The 19,445-nt window shown below is 35.9% G+C and overlaps 5 protein-coding genes across 5 annotated transcripts; 3 read left to right on the top strand and 2 right to left on the bottom strand.

Moving 5' to 3' along the window:
- Nucleotides 1–2,070: 2,070 nt before the first annotated feature.
- Nucleotides 2,071–3,191, top strand: LOC129091508 (interferon a3-like). Its single transcript, XM_054599164.1, has 5 exons — nt 2,071–2,202; nt 2,290–2,370; nt 2,568–2,717; nt 2,910–2,993; nt 3,096–3,191. Exons 1-5 carry the CDS (start codon nt 2,071–2,073, stop codon nt 3,189–3,191), a joined length of 543 nt encoding a protein of 180 aa, XP_054455139.1.
- A 2,706-nt stretch (nt 3,192–5,897) lies between these two features.
- LOC129091528 (interferon a3-like) lies at nt 5,898–7,014 on the bottom strand. The gene is made up of 5 exons (XM_054599190.1): nt 6,883–7,014; nt 6,715–6,795; nt 6,368–6,517; nt 6,092–6,175; nt 5,898–5,993 (listed from the first exon to the last, which is right to left on the bottom strand). Exons 1-5 carry the CDS (start codon nt 7,012–7,014, stop codon nt 5,898–5,900), a joined length of 543 nt encoding a protein of 180 aa, XP_054455165.1.
- Nucleotides 7,015–9,411: 2,397 nt separating this feature from the next.
- On the top strand, nt 9,412–10,533 carry LOC129091525 (interferon a3-like). Its single transcript, XM_054599186.1, has 5 exons — nt 9,412–9,543; nt 9,636–9,716; nt 9,914–10,063; nt 10,256–10,339; nt 10,438–10,533. Exons 1-5 carry the CDS (start codon nt 9,412–9,414, stop codon nt 10,531–10,533), a joined length of 543 nt encoding a protein of 180 aa, XP_054455161.1.
- Nucleotides 10,534–14,620: 4,087 nt separating this feature from the next.
- Nucleotides 14,621–15,744, bottom strand: LOC129091523 (interferon a3-like). The gene is made up of 5 exons (XM_054599183.1): nt 15,613–15,744; nt 15,440–15,520; nt 15,093–15,242; nt 14,817–14,900; nt 14,621–14,716 (listed from the first exon to the last, which is right to left on the bottom strand). The coding sequence occupies exons 1-5, from the start codon at nt 15,742–15,744 to the stop codon at nt 14,621–14,623; spliced, it is 543 nt and encodes a 180-aa protein (XP_054455158.1).
- A 2,395-nt stretch (nt 15,745–18,139) lies between these two features.
- On the top strand, nt 18,140–19,261 carry LOC129091532 (interferon a3-like). The gene is made up of 5 exons (XM_054599195.1): nt 18,140–18,271; nt 18,364–18,444; nt 18,642–18,791; nt 18,984–19,067; nt 19,166–19,261. Exons 1-5 carry the CDS (start codon nt 18,140–18,142, stop codon nt 19,259–19,261), a joined length of 543 nt encoding a protein of 180 aa, XP_054455170.1.
- Nucleotides 19,262–19,445: the final 184 nt, after the last annotated feature.

Here is a 19,445-nt window from a genome sequence, read left to right as displayed (position 1 = left end):
TGAGTAATCAATAAACATGGGCCTAATCTATAATCGATACTTTATCATTAGTAGCAATGTAAATGCCTGGTCCAAGGGTTTAAGTCTTAGTAAAAGCAGCAGAAACGGTGGTGAGACGATGGTAGGTGTAGTTTACATGTAACACCCAAAGGCAGCACAGCTTTTGAGGCGTGCTGGTGTTGTTGCTCTGTTGCATGTGAGGACTTTATGTTCCCTGAGAGTTCCTGTTAAACTGACATCACAACTTCAGAAAAGTTATACTCACATATTTCACAGCTTGTAAACTGTCACTTAACTCAACCACAGTATCTCCACACACATGCATTATTTAAAACAATGTTTGTGTCAAGAAAAGATGAGCTGCATCATGAGGATACTAAAAAGTTGCATTAACATTCAGGTTGTTTTGTATCCTGGCATTTGGTTGTCCCTTGTAGAGAACAATCCATTGCTGGTACAACTGCAGTCTGAAAATACAGTGATTTAGAGTTGATATTTGATAATCAGATGGTTCAACAGGGGGTGCCAAAGTGCATTTATGGATTAAATCTCTGATTTTGATTCTTTTGTGACTTTAATGTGAATCTTAAATGTCTTGCATGTGTGCAAGTGTCATGTTTGTCAACACTAACACATAATGCGATATCCTATTCTGTGTAATAATGTGATAAAAACAACTGCCTTTATTATTAAAAAAAACAATATACCATTGTTGTGGTCGTGAGTTCAATTTCTCTTATATAGTGTATTTTTATTTTTATTTTTATTACATTCATATATAATATACTAATATTTGTATTTGTTCATTTTAATTATCTCTATTTGTCTGTACTTATTTCTGACTTGTGCTGTTGCAACACCGGGATTTCCACTCATAAAAGGCTCTCTTCATCTAACATGCAGTATCTAAAATGTCCACAAACTTCTACTTAAAAAGAGGATATAAAAAAAAAATTGCATGCATATGTATTATTAGAAAATAATATATGTATTTAATTTCACACTTATTTACTTAGTTTTTTAAAGGGGCAGGAGGAATAGACGAGAATATTAACAAAATAGAAAAATATGCAAAATAACCTAATTCTTCTTCAGTTTAATGAAACTACATTTAGGATTACATTGCATCTGAACAAGAACAATTAATGGAAAGTGCAATTTAACAATACCAGATGATGAAATGCCAAGGAAACACTTGAATTCCCCCTCTGGAGAACAATGAAAGCTATCTTTTCTTATCTTGAAATTCTCCTTCAGAAGCGTCATGACGTTGGAGTGAGAACGTCACATGTTACGTAACGTTAGGCCGCAGTAACTTTGAGGATAGTTTCACTTTGGGGACGTGCTTCCTTTTCATGTTTGGTATGTGGACACGTTGCAATCCATTCAACATTGTTAATCATTAATAATTCATCTTATCAAAACACAAAATACTAATAATAACAAATAGACAATAACAGTTTTTTAACAGGTGATTTCCATAGCAGTGAGAACCTGAAAACTGAATTAAAAATGTATAAATAAATATAATATCTTGCTTCAAATATCGAAAAAAAATACAAAACAGGTAAACCTACATATTTAAGATCATAATTGGCTCATTAAAACGAAATTAAAACCGAATCAGCGACACGAATTTTATTTAAAAAAAACTAATTCTGCATTCATATTGATTTCAAAGTCGATAAAATATTTTCATTTTACTTCCAAAATGTTTCCTATCGAACAAATCTGTGTGGTAATAAATAGTGAGCTGTGTTTATGCTTTTGTTTGGCATTACTGTATTATTGTGGAGCATTTAAAAACTTTAGCTTTACATGCAACATTATCTAATAGTTGCATAAATCATCCATTAGCCAATAATTAGAATCCGAAATGTGTGACTGACATTAAACATGTTTGTATGTCGAGGTTTACCGCGTCACAGCCGCAGGTGTTTTTGTTTAGAAAACGAAATAGGTGCTCCTGCAGTATAAATGAGGCGCTGCAGCTCTGCTCCAACAGAACAACTGGTTCACCAGAGAAATCACTATTCTCTTCATACAAAGGGAATCATCATCTCGTTCAAAATGTTCACCAGGATCTTGTTGGTGTGTCTGTCTCTCAGTCTGTACAGTTCAGGCTCCTCGCTGAGCTGCAGATGGATGGATCATAAGTTCAGACAGCACAGTAAAAACTCTTTGGATCTAATAGAAACGATGGTAAGTGGACTTCTTTTGGATATTCTTTAAAGTCACTGAATGAGTTTACTGTCTGTTTACTTCATAATGTGTGTGTCTGTGATGCAGGCTCATAACTCCACTAACACCACTGAGCATGCTGAAGTGAACTTCCCTAATGATCTGTACAGCCAGGCGTCCAAAGCATCAGTAAGTCATCCTCAACCTTTTTAAGAAACATCCAAAGACAAACACATGACTTTGTTTTATCTCCTTGAATTCAATAAATAGTTTTCATGAAACAATTTAGGTTTTTATAACTGTGATCTCTGTTTTTTCCCAGTACACCTGTTGAAAAGTGTCATGAATCTGTTCTTGTTGTAACTGAACTGATCTTCTTCTTCCAGGCTGAGGACAAACTCAGCTTCACAGTTCACATTCTGGAGGAGATGGCTGCCCTGTTTGAGGAGGATCACAGCAATGCATCATGGGAGGAGAGCACAGTGGACCACTTTCTCATCCTTGTGACCCAGCAGGCCGACGGCCTTCACTCCTGTGTGAGTCTCAGTGTGGATTAACGGAGCCGTACTTGTTCTCCAAAAGACATGCATCAGGGTTCATTGATTGATTCATGTGACACTAATAAACCCTGCTGATTGAGAGGATCAATTAGTTGTAAATGTGCCTCGTTACCAGATTCACTGTGACTGTCTAATGAAGCAGTTTTTAATTATTTGTTTCTCGTTTAGATTACGAGCAACGGCCACAAGAAGAAGAACAAGAAGCTGCACATGTATTTCAAGAGACTCTCTCGTCACGTCCTGGAGCAAATGGTAAGTCTGCCCTTCTATCTATCAGTCAATCGATCAATCAATCAATCAATCAATTTACAGGGTGATCATGTTTTAATAATGATGGTGTTCTTGTGTCTGAAGGGCCACAGTGCTGAATCCTGGGAGCTGATCAGGAAGCAAATGAAAACCCATCTGACGAGAGCAGACCAGCTGGTTTCATCTCTACTCACCAACTAAAATCTGTTCATCTCATTACGAATATGTTCATTTATGTGCTGACATGCAGTCTATTTATTTATTTATTTATTTATTTATTTATTTATTTATTTATTTATTTATTTATTTATTTATTTATTTATTTATTTATCGATTCATCGATTTGTTTATTTATTTATTTACTTATTTATCAATTTATTTATTTATCCATTTATTTACAAGTGTATTTATTAACTCAATTATGAACTTATTTCTTGATGTGATTATTTTTATATGTTTGTTTATTGATTAACGTGTTTATTTATTTATTTGTTCATTTATTTATGAACTTATTTATCAATTTAAAGCTTATTTATTATTTGATTATTGTTTTTTGGTTATTTCTTTATTAAAGTATCTATCTATTTGATCATTTATTTATTAACTTATTCATGTATTTAATTATTTATTTATTAACATATTTACTTTTTATTTATTGAGTTGTTTGTGTATTTATTGATCATGTGTCTGTCTGTGTTGATTTTGGACCAAATGTTTCTTCTTCATATGATGTAGTCAATAAAAATAATATTTCATCCAGTATATGTGGATATCTTTATTGTTTTAATTCACAGTCACATAAACAAAAGGGTTGCAGATTTTTCTTTTTAATGCGTTCAATCAAACATCATGCAGTAACGTGTGTTTATTTAGTAATTCCTCTCAGAATACTTAAAACTTCTGACGGTACGAGCTAGAACTGATATTAAATCATAAGGTCAGAGAATTAAAACTGGATATTAATATGAGTGTGCAAGTACAACTTTAAACTTTTAAAATCAGTTCTTTTTACAGAAACTTAATAATGAATGAATTTCAAATTTGTCCGTATTTGTTCTTTCACTTCGTCACAAATAGGCATCATTTGTATCTGACACAGCAAACACAAAAACACCTGCTACTGAGATGTTTGTTGTTATTGATATGATTTATTACTACTTACTACTTTATCATCAGGTTTCACATTACGTAACAAAACATTTAGCCGGACAACAAAACAAACGTTTGTCTTAGTTTCTGCAGTGTAATTAGTTTACTTTGCTTTGACATTCAGAGCGACAGGAGAGCAGTCTGAGCTTTGGGACAAAATCTTCTGTTTGACGTAAGATGATTATTTTTAACCACAGAAGACATAATTTAAATATGTGCAGTTTGAAAACTTATTCTATAGTCTGAGAGCAGATACTTGGTAGTATAACCAGTGGTGGGAGGAGTACTCTGATCTTTTACTTGAGCAAAAGAAGCAGAATCACAGTGTAGAAATACTTCAAGGAAAAGTCCTGTATTCAGAGTAGAGTAAACATATAAAATAATTAGCATCAAAATATAAATATACTGGTGCTAAGTACCAAAAGTAAAACCATTCAAGAATTAATCATTTCAGAGTTATATGTATTATATCATGTAATATTTAGTGATGCAGTAAAGTGTCCATCACTTTTGCATAAGTGGAGCTAATGTTAAACTTTATTTTGCCTTCTGCTGGGTAACTTGTGCATTTCTCCCCGGGATCAGACAATCAAATCTTAATCTATAATAAAAAGTGATTTGTTGATCATCTTTTGCATTAATAGATAATGTCTGAATCTGAAAGTTATCAACTAAATACAGAGAATACAAAAGTACAACATTTGTGTGGAACAGAAGCATAAAGTGGCAGGAAACCTCAACATTGATCTTACTGTACAGTTAGTAGTCTACAGAACTTGAGTTGATTTACTTTGTTACTTTCAACTACAGAATATATAAATGTTTGTTGTTGTGCTGATGAATCTGATAATAAAGAAGTAAGTAGTACTAAATCCTTTAAAAAACTAAAATATCTCAGTAGCAGGTGTTTGATGTGTTTGCTGTGTTAGATAAGAGTTATAAATGATTCCTATTTGTGACAAAGTGAAAAAACAAAGAGGGAGACTTTTGCGTTTACTTCATTAAGTTTTGTGTAAAAAAAAAGAGATTTCAAAAGTTTAAAGTTGTACTTGTACACTCATAATACTATCCAGTTGTAATTCTCTGACCTGATGCTCTAGTATCAGTTCTATCTTGTACCTTCAGTAGGTGTAAGTACTGTGAGAGGTATTAATATATAAATACATGTTCCTGCATGTTGTTTAATTGAAAGCATTAAAAAGAAAAATCTGCACCCCTTTTGGTTATATGACAGGAATAAAAACAATAAAGATATCAACATATGCTGAATAAAATAGTATTTTTATTTAAGAAATAATAAAAACATATCACATTTTGCTCAAAAGCACAGTTAACAAATAAGCATATTGATCAACACATAAGGATGCATTATCATAAAGAAACAAATAACTGAATAATGAAATGTGTTATTAAATAATAGAAAAATAAGTTAATAAATAAGTAAATAAATAAATAAGTTAATAAATAAATAAATATATTAATTGATATGTAAATAAGTTAATAAATGGATAAATAAGTTAATAAATAAGTTAATAAATAAATAAATAAAGATTAATAAATAAATAAATAAATAGATTAATAAATGGATAAATAAGTAAATAAATAAATACATTAATAAATAAATACATTAATCGATAAATACATGAATAAGTTAATAAATGGATGAATAAGTAAATCAATAAATGTGTTAATAAAAGATTAATAAATAGACAGCATGTCAGCACATAAATGAACATATTCTAATGACATGAACAGATTTTAGTTGGTGAGTAGAGATGAAACCAGCTGGTCTGCTCTCGTCAGATGGGTTTTCATTTGCTTCCTGATCAGCTCCCAGGATTCAGCACTGTGGCCCTTCAGACACAAGAACACCATCATTATTAAAACATGATCACCCTGTAAATTGATTGATTGATTGATCGATTGACTGATAGATAGAAGGGCAGACTTACCATTTGCTCCAGGACGTGACGAGAGAGTCTCTTGAAATACATGTGCAGCTTCTTGTTCTTCTTCTTGTGGCCGTGGCTCGTAATCTAAACGAGAAACAAATAATTAAAAGCTGCTTCATTAGACAGTCACAGTGAATCTGGTAACGTGGCACATTTACAACTAATTGATCCTCTCAATCAGCAGGGTTTATTAGTGTCACATGAATCAATCAGTGAACCCTGATGCATGTCTTTTGGAGAACAAGTACGGCTCCGTTAATCCACACTGAGACTCACACAGGAGTGAAGGCCGTCGGCCTGCTGGGTCACAAGGATGAGAAAGTGGTCCACTGTGCTCTCCTCCCATGATGCATTGCTGTGATCCTCCTCAAACAGGGCAGCCATCTCCTCCAGAATGTGAACTGTGAAGCTGAGCTTGTCCTCAGCCTGAAAGAAGAAGATCAGTTCAGTTACAACAAGAACAGATTCATGACACTTTTCAACAGGTGTACTGGGAAAAAACAGAGATCACAGTTATAAAAACCTAAATTGTTTCATGAAAACTATTTATTGAATTCAAGGAGATAAAACAAAGTCATGTGTTTGTCTTTGGATGTTTCTTAAAAAGGTTGAGGATGACTTACTGATGCTTTGGACGCCTGGCTGTACAGATCATTAGGGAAGTTCACTTCAGCATGCTCAGTGGTGTTAGTGGAGTTATGAGCCTGCATCACAGACACACACATTATGAAGTAAACAGACAGTAAACTCATTCAGTGACTTTAAAGAATATCCAAAAGAAGTCCACTTACCATCGTTTCTATTAGATCCAAAGAGTTTTTACTGTGCTGTCTGAACTTATGATCCATCCATATGCAGCTCAGCGAGGAGCCTGAACTGTACAGACTGAGAGACAGACACACCAACAAGATCCTGGTGAACATTTTGAACGAGATGATGATTCCCTTTGTATGAAGAGAATAGTGATTTCTCTGGTGAACCAGTTGTTCTGTTGGAGCAGAGCTGCAGCGCCTCATTTATACTGCAGGAGCACCTATTTCGTTTTCTAAACAAAAACACCTGAAAAAAAAAATGAATGAACTGCGGCTTTGACGCGGTAAACCTCGACATACAAACATGTTTAATGTCAGTCACACATTTCGGATTCTAATTAGCAAACTAATGAAAACATTCTCCCACAATAAAAGCATGAAAACGTAGAAAATGCATTTAAAAAAATTAAAGACAAACACGACTCAATATTAAAATTGTCCACTATTCGATATTGAAAATAATAAATGATCATTTTAGGAATATTATTACGATTTTTAAAGGGCAAATACAAAATAGACAACCCAAATTAATTTTATTTTGATAATAATGTCATGATGATGATTTGAGGCTATTATAACTTTTTCCTTTTTGTTAGTGGGAAGACTTAATCTCCCGTTCAGTCATTGCATCAATCATTCTCTGAGGATTCATTCTCATCTCTAGACAACAGGAGCTGCTTGTGTCCACTAGGGGCCATAAGGGCCATAAAACGGGAAGTTCCCATCCGGAGAAAATGAAAGCGGCTCCCTGCTCGCGGCCTGCTCTGTGACGCGCGTTCACGTGAATCTGCCTTTGACATTTCACGTTGTTTTATCAGGAACATGGCGGCTTTGGACGAGAACCAGAGAAGGGGATTCACAGGAATCATGTCAATCGATGTGAAAATCACGTTGTTTTATAATTATTACTATAAGTATTATAATCCATGAAGTGCATGGCTGAAGTGTTTGTGGAGAAATCCTTTTATTTCTTTAATGATGCATTTATTGTCATTTGTGTTCTCAATTTGTGGTTGTTTTTTTTGCAAATGCAATCGATCAGATGATACATAAACCAGACAACGATATAGATCTGATTTATTATCTGATTTATTCACAGATCTATACATTCAAACACAGCTATCTCAGGGTAAAATAACTCAACTACAGGTATAAGTACCTGAAGTATTAGCAGCAAAATAAAGTATTAAAAGTAAAAGTTTACCCATCAAAATATCCAGCTTGATCAACTTAGAAATAGTAACTTGTTTGCATAATATTAATACGCTGGTCAAGCAAGGATAGTCTTTGTAAAAAGTATTGAATGCGTAAACATCATTTTGCAATAAAGAAGATTTGCTGGGATAACGTAAATATGACAATTAACATCAGATTCATCTTGAACCTTCAGTAGAAGTAAGAACTGTGAGAGGCTTTAAATCTGAACAAAGCTCCACAAGTTCCTTCATGTTATTTATTGAACTCATTGGAAAGACACAAACATCCATAACATTATTTCATGTGTGAGAAATACAAAAAAAAAGAATTACATTTGCTGGAAGAAATATGATTTGTATTGACCACAATATAAGAAATAAGAAATGTAAAAACATTTAAAAGTATGTCGATCAACACAGACACATATGATCCAAAAATCATATAGTATAATAATAATAATAATAATAAATAATAATTATAACAATATACAGCTCGATAATTAAGTAAATAAATTCATCATGAATGCATTGATTGCAATCAAATGAACACAACGTGGTTTTCATGTGAGAACAGCGTGAGAACGTCACATGTTACGTATGTTACGTCACATGTTACGTAACGGAGGCCGCAATCACACCGCTTTCACTTTGTGGAAGAGCTTTCAAATGCACAGTGTTAATCATTAATGATGCATGTAATCACAACACAAAGTACTAATAACAACAAATAGAGAATAATCGATGTTTAACAGGTGGTTTCTATCGCAGGAGAGCCTGCAGACTGAATACAATCTTAATAATGACGTATTATATGTTGCCTCAAATATACAAAATGCAAAAACAAGTCTGCTTACTTCAAACCGAATCAGCGACACGATTTTTTGGACAACGTTGCTTTAAAAGTCGCCATAATGTTCCGATGTTACTTCCAAAATGTTTCCTATCGAACAAATCTGTGTGGTAATAAATAGTGAGCTGTGTTTATGCTTTTGTTTGGCATTACTGTATTATTGTGGAGCATTTAAAAACATTTGAGCTTTACATGCAACATTATCTTTGTTGCATAAATCATCCATTAGCCAATAATTAGAATCCGAAATGTGTGACTGACATTAAACATGTTTGTATGTCGAGGTTTACCGCGTCAAAGCCGCAGTTCATTCATTTTTTTCCCAGGTGTTTTTGTTTAGAAAACGAAATAGGTGCTCCTGCAGTATAAATGAGGCGCTGCAGCTCTGCTCCAACAGAACAACTGGTTCACCAGAGAAATCACTATTCTCTTCATACAAAGGGAATCATCATCTCGTTCAAAATGTTCACCAGGATCTTGTTGGTGTGTCTGTCTCTCAGTCTGTACAGTTCAGGCTCCTCGCTGAGCTGCAGATGGATGGATCATAAGTTCAGACAGCACAGTAAAAACTCTTTGGATCTAATAGAAACGATGGTAAGTGGACTTCTTTTGGATATTCTTTAAAGTCACTGAATGAGTTTACTTTACTGTCTGTTTACTTCATAATGTGTGTGTTTGTGATGCAGGCTCATAACTCCACTAACACCACTGAGCATGCTGAAGTGAACTTCCCTAATGATCTGTACAGCCAGGCGTCCAAAGCATCAGTAAGTCATCCTCAACCTTTTTAAGAAACATCCAAAGACAAACACATGACTTTGTTTTATCTCCTTGAATTCAATAAATAGTTTTCATGAAACAATTTAGGTTTTTATAACTGTGATCTCTGTTTTTTCCCAGTACACCTGTTGAAAAGTGTCATGAATCTGTTCTTGTTGTAACTGAACTGATCTTCTTCTTCCAGGCTGAGGACAAACTCAGCTTCACAGTTCACATTCTGGAGGAGATGGCTGCCCTGTTTGAGGAGGATCACAGCAATGCATCATGGGAGGAGAGCACAGTGGACCACTTTCTCATCCTTGTGACCCAGCAGGCCGACGGCCTTCACTCCTGTGTGAGTCTCAGTGTGGATTAACGGAGCCGTACTTGTTCTCCAAAAGACATGCATCAGGGTTCATTGATTGATTCATGTGACACTAATAAACCCCGCTGATTGAGAGGATCAATTAGTTGTAAATGTGCCACGTTATCAGATTCACTGTGACTGTCTAATGAAGCAGTTTTTAATTATTTGTTTCTCGTTTAGATTACGAGCCACGGCCACAAGAAGAAGAACAAGAAGCTGCACATGTATTTCAAGAGACTCTCTCGTCACGTCCTGGAGCAAATGGTAAGTCTGCCCTTCTATCTATCAGTCAATCAATCATTCAATCAATCAATTTACAGGGTGATCATGTTTTAATAATGATGGTGTTCTTGTGTCTGAAGGGCCACAGTGCTGAATCCTGGGAGCTGATCAGGAAGCAAATGAAAACCCATCTGACGAGAGCAGACCAGCTGGTTTCATCTCTACTCACCAACTAAAATCTGTTCATCTCATTACGAATATGTTCATTTATGTGCTGACATGCAGTCTATTTATTTATTTATTTTTTATTTATTTATTTATTTATTTATTTATTTACTTATTTATCAATTTATTTATTAATCCATTTATTTACAAGTGTATTTATTAACTCAATTATGAACTTATTTCTTGATTTGATTATTTTATATGTTTGTTTATTGATTAACGTGTTTATTTATTTATTTGTTCATTTATTTATTAACTTATTTATCAATTTAAACTTATTTATTATTTGATTATTGTTTTTTGGTTATTTCTTATTTATTTTATCTATTTGATCATTTATTTATTAACTTATTCATGTATTTAATTATTTATTTATTAACATATTTACTTTTTATTTATTGAGTTGTTTGTGTATTTATTGATCATGTGTCTGTCTGTGTTGATTTTGGACCAAATGTTTCTTCTTCATATGATGTAGTCAATAAAAATAATATTTCATCCAGTATATGTGGATATCTTTATTGTTTTAATTCACAGTCACATAAACAAAAGGGTTGCAGATTTTTCTTTTTAATGCGTTCAATCAAACATCATGCAGTAACGTGTGTTTATTTAGTAATTCGTCTCAGAATACTTAAAACTTCTGACGGTACGAGCTAGAACTGATATTAAATCATAAGGTCAGAGAATTAAAACTGGATATTAATACGAGTGTACAAGTACAACTTTAAACTTTTAAAATCAGTTCTTTTTACAGAAACTTAATAATGAATGAATTTCAAATTTGTCCGTATTTCTTCTTTCACTTCGTCACAAATAGGCATCATTTGTATCTGACACAGCAAACACAAAAACGTCTGGCAAACCGTGAGACGACTCAGAAAGGGGAAACAGGGCTTTTCTCAGGCTGTGCTCAGCAGGGGGGGAGAACTGCAGACCCGGACTGGGGATATTGTCGAGCGGTGGAAAGAACACTTTGAGGAACTCCTGAACCCGACCAACACGTCCTCTGTGGAAGAGGCAGAGTCTGAAGACTCAGGGGAAGACTCGTCCATATGCCTGGCGGAGGTCGTTGAGGTAGTTAAAAAGCTCTTCAGCGGCAAAGTGCCAGGAGTGGATGAGATTCGACCGGAGATGCTAAAGGCTCTGGACATTGTTGGGCTGTCTTGGTTGACACGTCTCTTCACTGTTGCGTGGAAGTCGGGTACAGTGCCTGTAGAGTGGCAGACCGGGGTGGTGGTTCCCATTTTCAAAAAGGGGGTCCAGAGAGTGTGCTCCAATTATAGGGGTATCACACTGCTCAGCCTCCCCGGGAAAGTTTACTCCAGGGTGCTGGAAAGGAGGCTCCGTCCGATTGTTGAACCTCGGATTCAGGAGGAGCAATGCGGATTCCGTCCTGGACGTGGAACAGCGGACCAACTCTTTACCCTTGCAGATCTGTTGGAGGGTGCATGGGAGTTTGCTCATCCAGTCTACATGTGTTTTGTGGACTTGGAGAAGGCCTTCGACCGTGTCCCTCGGGGAGTCCTGTGGGGGTACTGCGGGAATATGGGGTACCTGGTTCGTTACTACGAGCCATTCGGTCCTTGTATGGCCAAAGTGAGAGCTGTGTCCGGATACTCGGCACAAAGTCGAGCTTGTTCCCAGTGCGTGTTGGCCTCCGCCAGGGCTGCCCATTGTCACCAATCCTGTTTGTGATTTTCATGGAGAGGATTTCAAGGCGCAGCCGGGGGAGGAGAGTTTCCGGTTTGGGGACCTCAGAATTGCATCCCTGCTTTTTGCAGATGATGTGGTTCTGTTGGCTTATTCAGAACGTGACCTTCAGCACGCACTGGGGCGGTTCACAGCCGAGTGTGAAGCGGTCGGGATGAGAGTCAGTACCTCCAAGTCTGAGGCCATGGTTCTCTTCCGGAAAACGGTGGATTGCACCCTCTGGGTTGGGAGTGAGTCACTGCCCCAAGCGAGGGAGTTCAAGTATCTCGGGCCGGACCGTTTTGGTGAAGAAGGAGCTGAGCCGTAAGGCAAAGCTCTCGATTTACCAGTCCATCTACGTTCCAACCCTCACCTATGGTCATGAGCTTTGGGTAGTGACCGAAAGAATGAGATCGCGAATACAAGCGGCCGAAATGAGCTTCCTTCGTAGGGTGGCTGGGCTCAGCCTTAGAGATAGGGTGAGGAGCTCAGACATCCGGAGGGAGCTCGGAGTAGAGCCGCTGCTCCTTCGCGTCGAAAGGGGCCAGCTGAGGTGGCTCGGGCATCTGATCAGGATGCCTCCTGGACGCCTCCCTTTAGAGGTTTTCCAGGCACGTCCAACTGGTAAGAGGCCCCGGGGTAGACCCAGAACACGCTGGAGAGATTATATATCTCGTCTGGCCTGGGAACGCCTCGGGGTTCCCCAGGAGGAGCTGGAAAGTGTTGCTGGGGAGAAGGACGTCTGGAGGACCCTCCTTAGCTTGCTGCCCCCGCGACCCGGCCCCGGATAAGCGGAAGGAAATGGATGGATGGATGGATGGATGATTATTTTTAACCACAGAAGACATAATTTAAATATGTGCAGTTTGAAAACTTATTCTATAGTCTGAGAGCAGATACTTGGTAGTATAACCAGAGGTGGGAGGAGTACTCTGATCTTTTACTTGAGCAAAAGAAGCAGTATCACAGTGTAGAAATACTCTGTTTCTAGTAAAAGTCCTGTATTCAGAGTAGAGTAAACATATAAAATAATTAGCATCAAAATATAAATATACTGGTGCTAAGTACCAAAAGTAAAACCATTCAAGAAATCATTTCAGAGTTATATGTATTATATCATATAATATTTGGTGATGCAGTAAAGTGTCCATCACTTTTGCATAAGTGGAGCTAATGTTAAACTTTATTTTGCCTTCTGCTGGGTAACTTGTGCATTTCTCCCCGGATCAGTCAATCAAATCTTAATCTATGATAAAAAGTGATTTGTTTATCATCTTTTGCATTAATAGATAATGCCTGAATCTGAAAGTTATCAACTAAATACAGAGAATACAAAAGTACAACATTTGTGTGGAACAGAAGCATAAAGTGGCAGGAAACCTCAACATTGATCTTACTGTACAGTTAGTAGTCTACAGAACTTGAGTTGATTTACTTTGTTACTTTCAACTACAGAATATATAAATGTTTGTTGTTGTGCTGATGAATCTGATAATAAAGAAGTAAGTAGTACTAAATCCTTTAAAAAACTAAAATATCTCAGTAGCAGGTGTTTGATGTGTTTGCTGTGTTAGATAAGAGTTATAAATGATTCCTATTTGTGACAAAGTGAAAAAACAAAGAGGGAGACTTTTGCGTTTACTTCATTAAGTTAAAAAGAGATTTCAAAAGTTTAAAGTTGTTCTTGTACACTCATAATACTATCCAGTTGTAATTCTCTGACCTGATGCTCTAGTATCAGTTCTATCTTGTACCTTCAGTAGGTGTAAGTACTGTGAGAGGTATTAATATATATATATACATGTTCCTGCATGTTGTTTGATTGAAAGCATTAAAAAGAAAAATCTGCACCCCTTTTGGTTATATGACAGGAATAAAAACAATAAAGATATCAACATATGCTGAATAAAATAGTATTTTTATTTAAGAAATAATAAAAACATATCACATTTTGCTCAAAAGCACAGTTAACAAATAAGCATATTGATCAACACATAAGGATGCATTATCATAAAGAAACAAATAACTGAATAATGAAATGTGTTATTAAATAATAAAAAAACAAGTTAATAAATAAGTAAATAAATAAATAAGTTAATAAATAAATAAATATATTAATTGATATGTAAATAAGTTAATAAATGGATGAATAAGTTAATAAATAAATAAGTAGATTAAATAAATAAATAAATAGATTAATAAATGGATAAATAAGTAAATAAATAAATAACTTAATGAATAAATGAATAGATTAATAAATAAAGAAATAGATTAATCGATAAATAAATGAATAAGTAAATAAATGGATGAATAAGTAATTAATAAATGTGTTAATAAAAGATTAATAAATAAATAGACAGCATGTCAGCACATAAATGAACATATTCGTAATGAGATGAACAGATTTTAGTTGGTGAGTAGAGATGAAACCAGCTGGTCTGCTCTCGTCAGATGGGTTTTCATTTGCTTCCTGATCAGCTCCCAGGATTCAGCACTGTGGCCCTTCAGACACAAGAACACCATCATTATTAAAACATGATCACCCTGTAAATTGATTGATTGATGATGATTGACTGATAGATAGATAGAAGGGCAGACTTACCATTTGCTCCAGGACGTGACGAGAGAGTCTCTTGAAATACATGTGCAGCTTCTTGTTCTTCTTCTTGTGGCCGTGGCTCGTAATCTAAACGAGAAACAAATAATTAAAAACTGCTTCATTAGACAGTCACAGTGAATCTGGTAACGAGGCACATTTACAACTAATTGATCCTCTCAATCAGCAGGGTTTATTAGTGTCACATGAATCAATCAATGAACCCTGATGCATGTCTTTTGGAGAACAAGTACGGCTCCGTTAATCCACACTGAGACTCACACAGGAGTGAAGGCCGTCGGCCTGCTGGGTCACAAGGATGAGAAAGTGGTCCACTGTGCTCTCCTCCCATGATGCATTGCTGTGATCCTCCTCAAACAGGGCAGCCATCTCCTCCAGAATGTGAACTGTGAAGCTGAGTTTGTCCTCAGCCTGGAAGAAGAAGATCAGTTCAGTTACAACAAGAACAGATTCATGACACTTTTCAACAGGTGTACTGGGAAAAAACAGAGATCACAGTTATAAAAACCTAAATTGTTTCCTGAAAACTATTTATTGAATTCAAGGAGATAAAACAAAGTCATGTGTTTGTCTTTGGATGTTTCTTAAAAAGGTTGAGGATGACTTACTGATGCTTTGGACGCCTGGCTGTACAGATCATTAGGGAAGTTCACTTCAGCATGCTCAGTGGTGTTAGTGGAGTTATGAGCCTGCATCACAGACACACACATTATGAAGTAAACAGACAGTAAAGTAAACTCATTCAGTGACTTTAAAGAATATCCAAAAGAAGTCCACTTACCATCGTTTCTATTAGATCCAAAGAGTTTTTACTGTGCTGTCTGAACTTATGATCCATCCATCTGCAGCTCAGCGAGGAGCCTGAACTGTACAGACTGAGAGACAGACACACCAACAAGATCCTGGTGAACATTTTGAACGAGATGATGATTCCCTTTGTATGAAGAGAATAGTGATTTCTCTGGGAACCAGTTGTTCTGTTGGAGCAGAGCTGCAGCGCCTCATTTATACTGCAGGAGCACCTATTTCGTTTTCTAAACAAAAACACCTGAAAAAAAATGAATGAACTGCGGCTTTGACGCGGTAAACCTCGACATACAAACATGTTTAATGTCAGTCACACATTTCGGATTCTAATTATTGGCTAATGGATGATTTATGCAACTATTAGATAATGTTGCATGTAAAGCTCAAATGTTTTTAAATGCTCCACAATAATACAGTAATGCCAAACAAAAGCATAAACACAGCTCACTATTTATTACCACACAGATTTGTTCGATAGGAAACATTTTGGAAGTAACATCGGAACATTATGGCGACTTTTAAAGCAACGTTGTCCAAAAAACTCGTGTCGCTGATTCGGTTTGAAGTAAGCATACTTGTTTTTGCATTTTGTATATTTGAGGCAACATATAATACGTCATTATTAAGATTGTATTCAGTCTGCAGGCTCTCCTGCGATAGAAACCACCTGTTAAACATCGATTATTCTCTATTTGTTGTTGTTAGTATTTTGTGTTGTGATTACATGCATCATTAATGATTAACACTGTGCATTTGAAAGCTCTTCCACAAAGTGAAAAGCGGTGTTGATTGCGGCCTCCGTTACGTAACATGTGACGTAACATACGTAACATGTGACGTTCTCACGCTGCAACATGAAAACCACGTTGTGTTCATTTGATTGCAATCAATGCATTCATGATGAATTTATTTACTTAATTATCGAGCTGTATATTGTTATAATTATTATATTATTATTATTATTATTATACTATATGATTTTTGGATCATATGTGTCTGTGTTGATCGACATACTTTTAAATGTTTTTACATTTCTTATTTCTTATATTGTGGTCAATACAAATCATATTTCTTCCAGCAAATGTAATTCTTTTTTTTTGTATTTCTCACACATGAAATAATGTTATGGATGTTTGTGTCTTTCCAATGAGTTCAATAAATAACATGAAGGAACTTGTGGAGCTTTGTTCAGATTTAAAGCCTCTCACAGTTCTTACTTCTACTGAAGGTTCAAGATGAATCTGATGTTAATTGTCATATTTACGTTATCCCAGCAAATCTTCTTTATTGCAAAATGATGTTTACGCATTCAATACTTTTTACAAAGACTATCCTTGCTTGACCAGCGTATTAATATTATGCAAACAAGTTACTATTTCTAAGTTGATCAAGCTGGATATCTTTATGGGTAAACTTTTACTTTTAATACTTTATTTTGCTGCTAATACTTCAGGTACTTATACCTGTAGTTGAGTTATTTTACCCTGAGATAGCTGTGTTTGAATGTATAGATCTGTGAATAAATCAGATAATAAATAAGATCTATATCGTTGTCTGGTTCATGTATCATCTGATCGATTGCATTTGCAAAAAAAAAAACCCACAAATTGAGAACACAAATGACAATAAATGCATCATTAAAGAAATAAAAGGATTTCTCCACAAACACTTCAGCCATGCACTTCATGGATTATAATACTTATAGTAATAATTATAAAACAACGTGATTTTCACATCGATTGACATGATTCCTGTGAATCCCCTTCTCTGGTTCTCGTCCAAAGCCGCCATGTTCCTGATAAAACAACGTGAAATGTCAAAGGCAGATTCACGTGAACGCGCGTCACAGAGCAGGCCGCGAGCAGGGAGCCGCTTTCATTTTCTCCGGATGGGAACTTCCCGTTTTATGGCCCTTATGGCCCCTAGTGGACACAAGCAGCTCCTGTTGTCTGAAGATGAGAATGAATCCTCAGAGAATGATTGATGCAATGACTGAACGGGAGATTAAGTCTTCCCACTAACAAAAAGGAAAAAGTTATAATAGCCTCAAATCATCATCATGACATTATTATCAAAATAAAAGTAATTTGGGTTGTCTATTTTGTATTTGCCCTTTAAAAATCGTAATGATATTCCTAAAATGATCATTTATTATTTTCAATATCGAATAGTGGACAATTTTAATATTGAGTCGTGTTTGTCTTTAATTTTTTTTAAATGCATTTTCTACGTTTTCATGCTTTTATTGTGGGAGAATGTTTCCATTAGTTTGCTACTTAGAATCCGAAATGTGTGACTGACATTAAACATGTTTGTATGTCGAGGTTTACCGCGTCAAAGCCGCAGTTCATTCATTTTTTTCCAGGTGTTAATGTTTAGAAAACGAAATAGGTGCTCCTGCAGTATAAATGAGGCGCTGCAGCTCTGCTCCAACAGAACAACTGGTTCACCAGAGAAATCACTATTCTCTTCATACAAAGGGAATCATCATCTCGTTCAAAATGTTCACCAGGATCTTGTTGGTGTGTCTGTCTCTCAGTCTGTACAGTTCAGGCTCCTCGCTGAGCTGCAGATGGATGGATCATAAGTTCAGACAGCACAGTAAAAACTCTTTGGATCTAATAGAAACGATGGTAAGTGGACTTCTTTTGGATATTCTTTAAAGTCACTGAATGAGTTTACTTTACTGTCTGTTTACTTCATAATGTGTGTGTCTGTGATGCAGGCTCATAACTCCACTAACACCACTGAGCATGCTGAAGTGAACTTCCCTAATGATCTGTACAGCCAGGCGTCCAGATCATCAGTAAGTCATCCTCAACATTTTTAAGAAACATCCAAAGACAAACACATGACTTTGTTTTATCTCCTTGAATTCAATAAATAGTTTTCATGAAACAATTTAGGTTTTTATAACTGTGATCTCTGTTTTTTCCCAGTACACCTGTTGAAAAGTGTCATGAATCTGTTCTTGTTGTAACTGAACTGATCTTCTTCTTCCAGGCTGAGGACAAACTCAGCTTCACAGTTCACATTCTGGAGGAGATGGCTGCCCTGTTTGAGGAGGATCACAGCAATGCATCATGGGAGGAGAGCACAGTGGACCACTTTCTCATCCTTGTGACCCAGCAGGCCGACGGCCTTCACTCCTGTGTGAGTCTCAGTGTGGATTAACGGAGCCGTACTTGTTCTCCAAAAGACATGCATCAGGGTTCACTGATTGATTCATGTGACACTAATAAACCCTGCTGATTGAGAGGATCAATTAGTTGTAAATGTGCCTCGTTACCAGATTCACTGTGACTGTCTAATGAAGCAGTTTTTAATTATTTGTTTCTCGTTTAGATTACGAGCCACGGCCACAAGAAGAAGAACAAGAAGCTGCACATGTATTTCAAGAGACTCTCTCGTCACGTCCTGGAGCAAATGGTAAGTCTGCCCTTCTATCTATCAGTCAATCGATCAATCAATCAATCAATTTACAGGGTGATCATGTTTTAATAATGATGGTGTTCTTGTGTCTGAAGGGCCACAGTGCTGAATCCTGGGAGCTGATCAGGAAGCAAATGAAAACCCATCTGACGAGAGCAGACCAGCTGGTTTCATCTCTACTCACCAACTAAAATCTGTCAGATTAATTAATGAATTTATTGATCTATCTATCTATCTATCTATCTATCTATCTATCTATCTATCTATCTATCTATCTATCTATCTATCTATCTATCTATCTATCTATCTATCTATCTATCTATTATTCATTTATTTATTCATCTATTTATTTATTCATTTATTTATTCATCTATT

This window comes from Anoplopoma fimbria, chromosome 5 (assembly GCF_027596085.1).
Source record: "Anoplopoma fimbria isolate UVic2021 breed Golden Eagle Sablefish chromosome 5, Afim_UVic_2022, whole genome shotgun sequence".
Taxonomy (NCBI): domain Eukaryota; kingdom Metazoa; phylum Chordata; class Actinopteri; order Perciformes; family Anoplopomatidae; genus Anoplopoma; species Anoplopoma fimbria.
This window is presented reverse-complemented; position numbering and strand designations above follow the sequence as displayed.

Bases quoted from the DNA above. Each gene is read 5' to 3' on its own strand.
- LOC129091508 (XM_054599164.1), top strand. From the start codon at position 2,071: ATGTTCACCAGGATCTTGTTGGTGTGTCTGTCTCTCAGTCTGTACAGT. The intron at 2,203-2,289 runs GTAAGTGGACTT...TCTGTGATGCAG, and splicing joins TGGATCTAATAGAAACGATG to GCTCATAACTCCACTAACAC. The intron at 2,371-2,567 runs GTAAGTCATCCT...TTCTTCTTCCAG, and splicing joins GCCAGGCGTCCAAAGCATCA to GCTGAGGACAAACTCAGCTT.
- LOC129091523 (XM_054599183.1), bottom strand. From the start codon at position 15,744: ATGTTCACCAGGATCTTGTTGGTGTGTCTGTCTCTCAGTCTGTACAGT. The intron at 14,901-15,092 runs GTGAGTCTCAGT...TTTCTCGTTTAG, and splicing joins CCGACGGCCTTCACTCCTGT to ATTACGAGCCACGGCCACAA. The intron at 14,717-14,816 runs GTAAGTCTGCCC...TTGTGTCTGAAG, and splicing joins GTCACGTCCTGGAGCAAATG to GGCCACAGTGCTGAATCCTG.
- LOC129091528 (XM_054599190.1), bottom strand. From the start codon at position 7,014: ATGTTCACCAGGATCTTGTTGGTGTGTCTGTCTCTCAGTCTGTACAGT. The intron at 6,796-6,882 runs GTAAGTGGACTT...TCTGTGATGCAG, and splicing joins TGGATCTAATAGAAACGATG to GCTCATAACTCCACTAACAC. The intron at 5,994-6,091 runs GTAAGTCTGCCC...TTGTGTCTGAAG, and splicing joins GTCACGTCCTGGAGCAAATG to GGCCACAGTGCTGAATCCTG.
- LOC129091532 (XM_054599195.1), top strand. From the start codon at position 18,140: ATGTTCACCAGGATCTTGTTGGTGTGTCTGTCTCTCAGTCTGTACAGT. The intron at 18,272-18,363 runs GTAAGTGGACTT...TCTGTGATGCAG, and splicing joins TGGATCTAATAGAAACGATG to GCTCATAACTCCACTAACAC. The intron at 18,792-18,983 runs GTGAGTCTCAGT...TTTCTCGTTTAG, and splicing joins CCGACGGCCTTCACTCCTGT to ATTACGAGCCACGGCCACAA.
- LOC129091525 (XM_054599186.1), top strand. From the start codon at position 9,412: ATGTTCACCAGGATCTTGTTGGTGTGTCTGTCTCTCAGTCTGTACAGT. The intron at 9,717-9,913 runs GTAAGTCATCCT...TTCTTCTTCCAG, and splicing joins GCCAGGCGTCCAAAGCATCA to GCTGAGGACAAACTCAGCTT. The intron at 10,064-10,255 runs GTGAGTCTCAGT...TTTCTCGTTTAG, and splicing joins CCGACGGCCTTCACTCCTGT to ATTACGAGCCACGGCCACAA.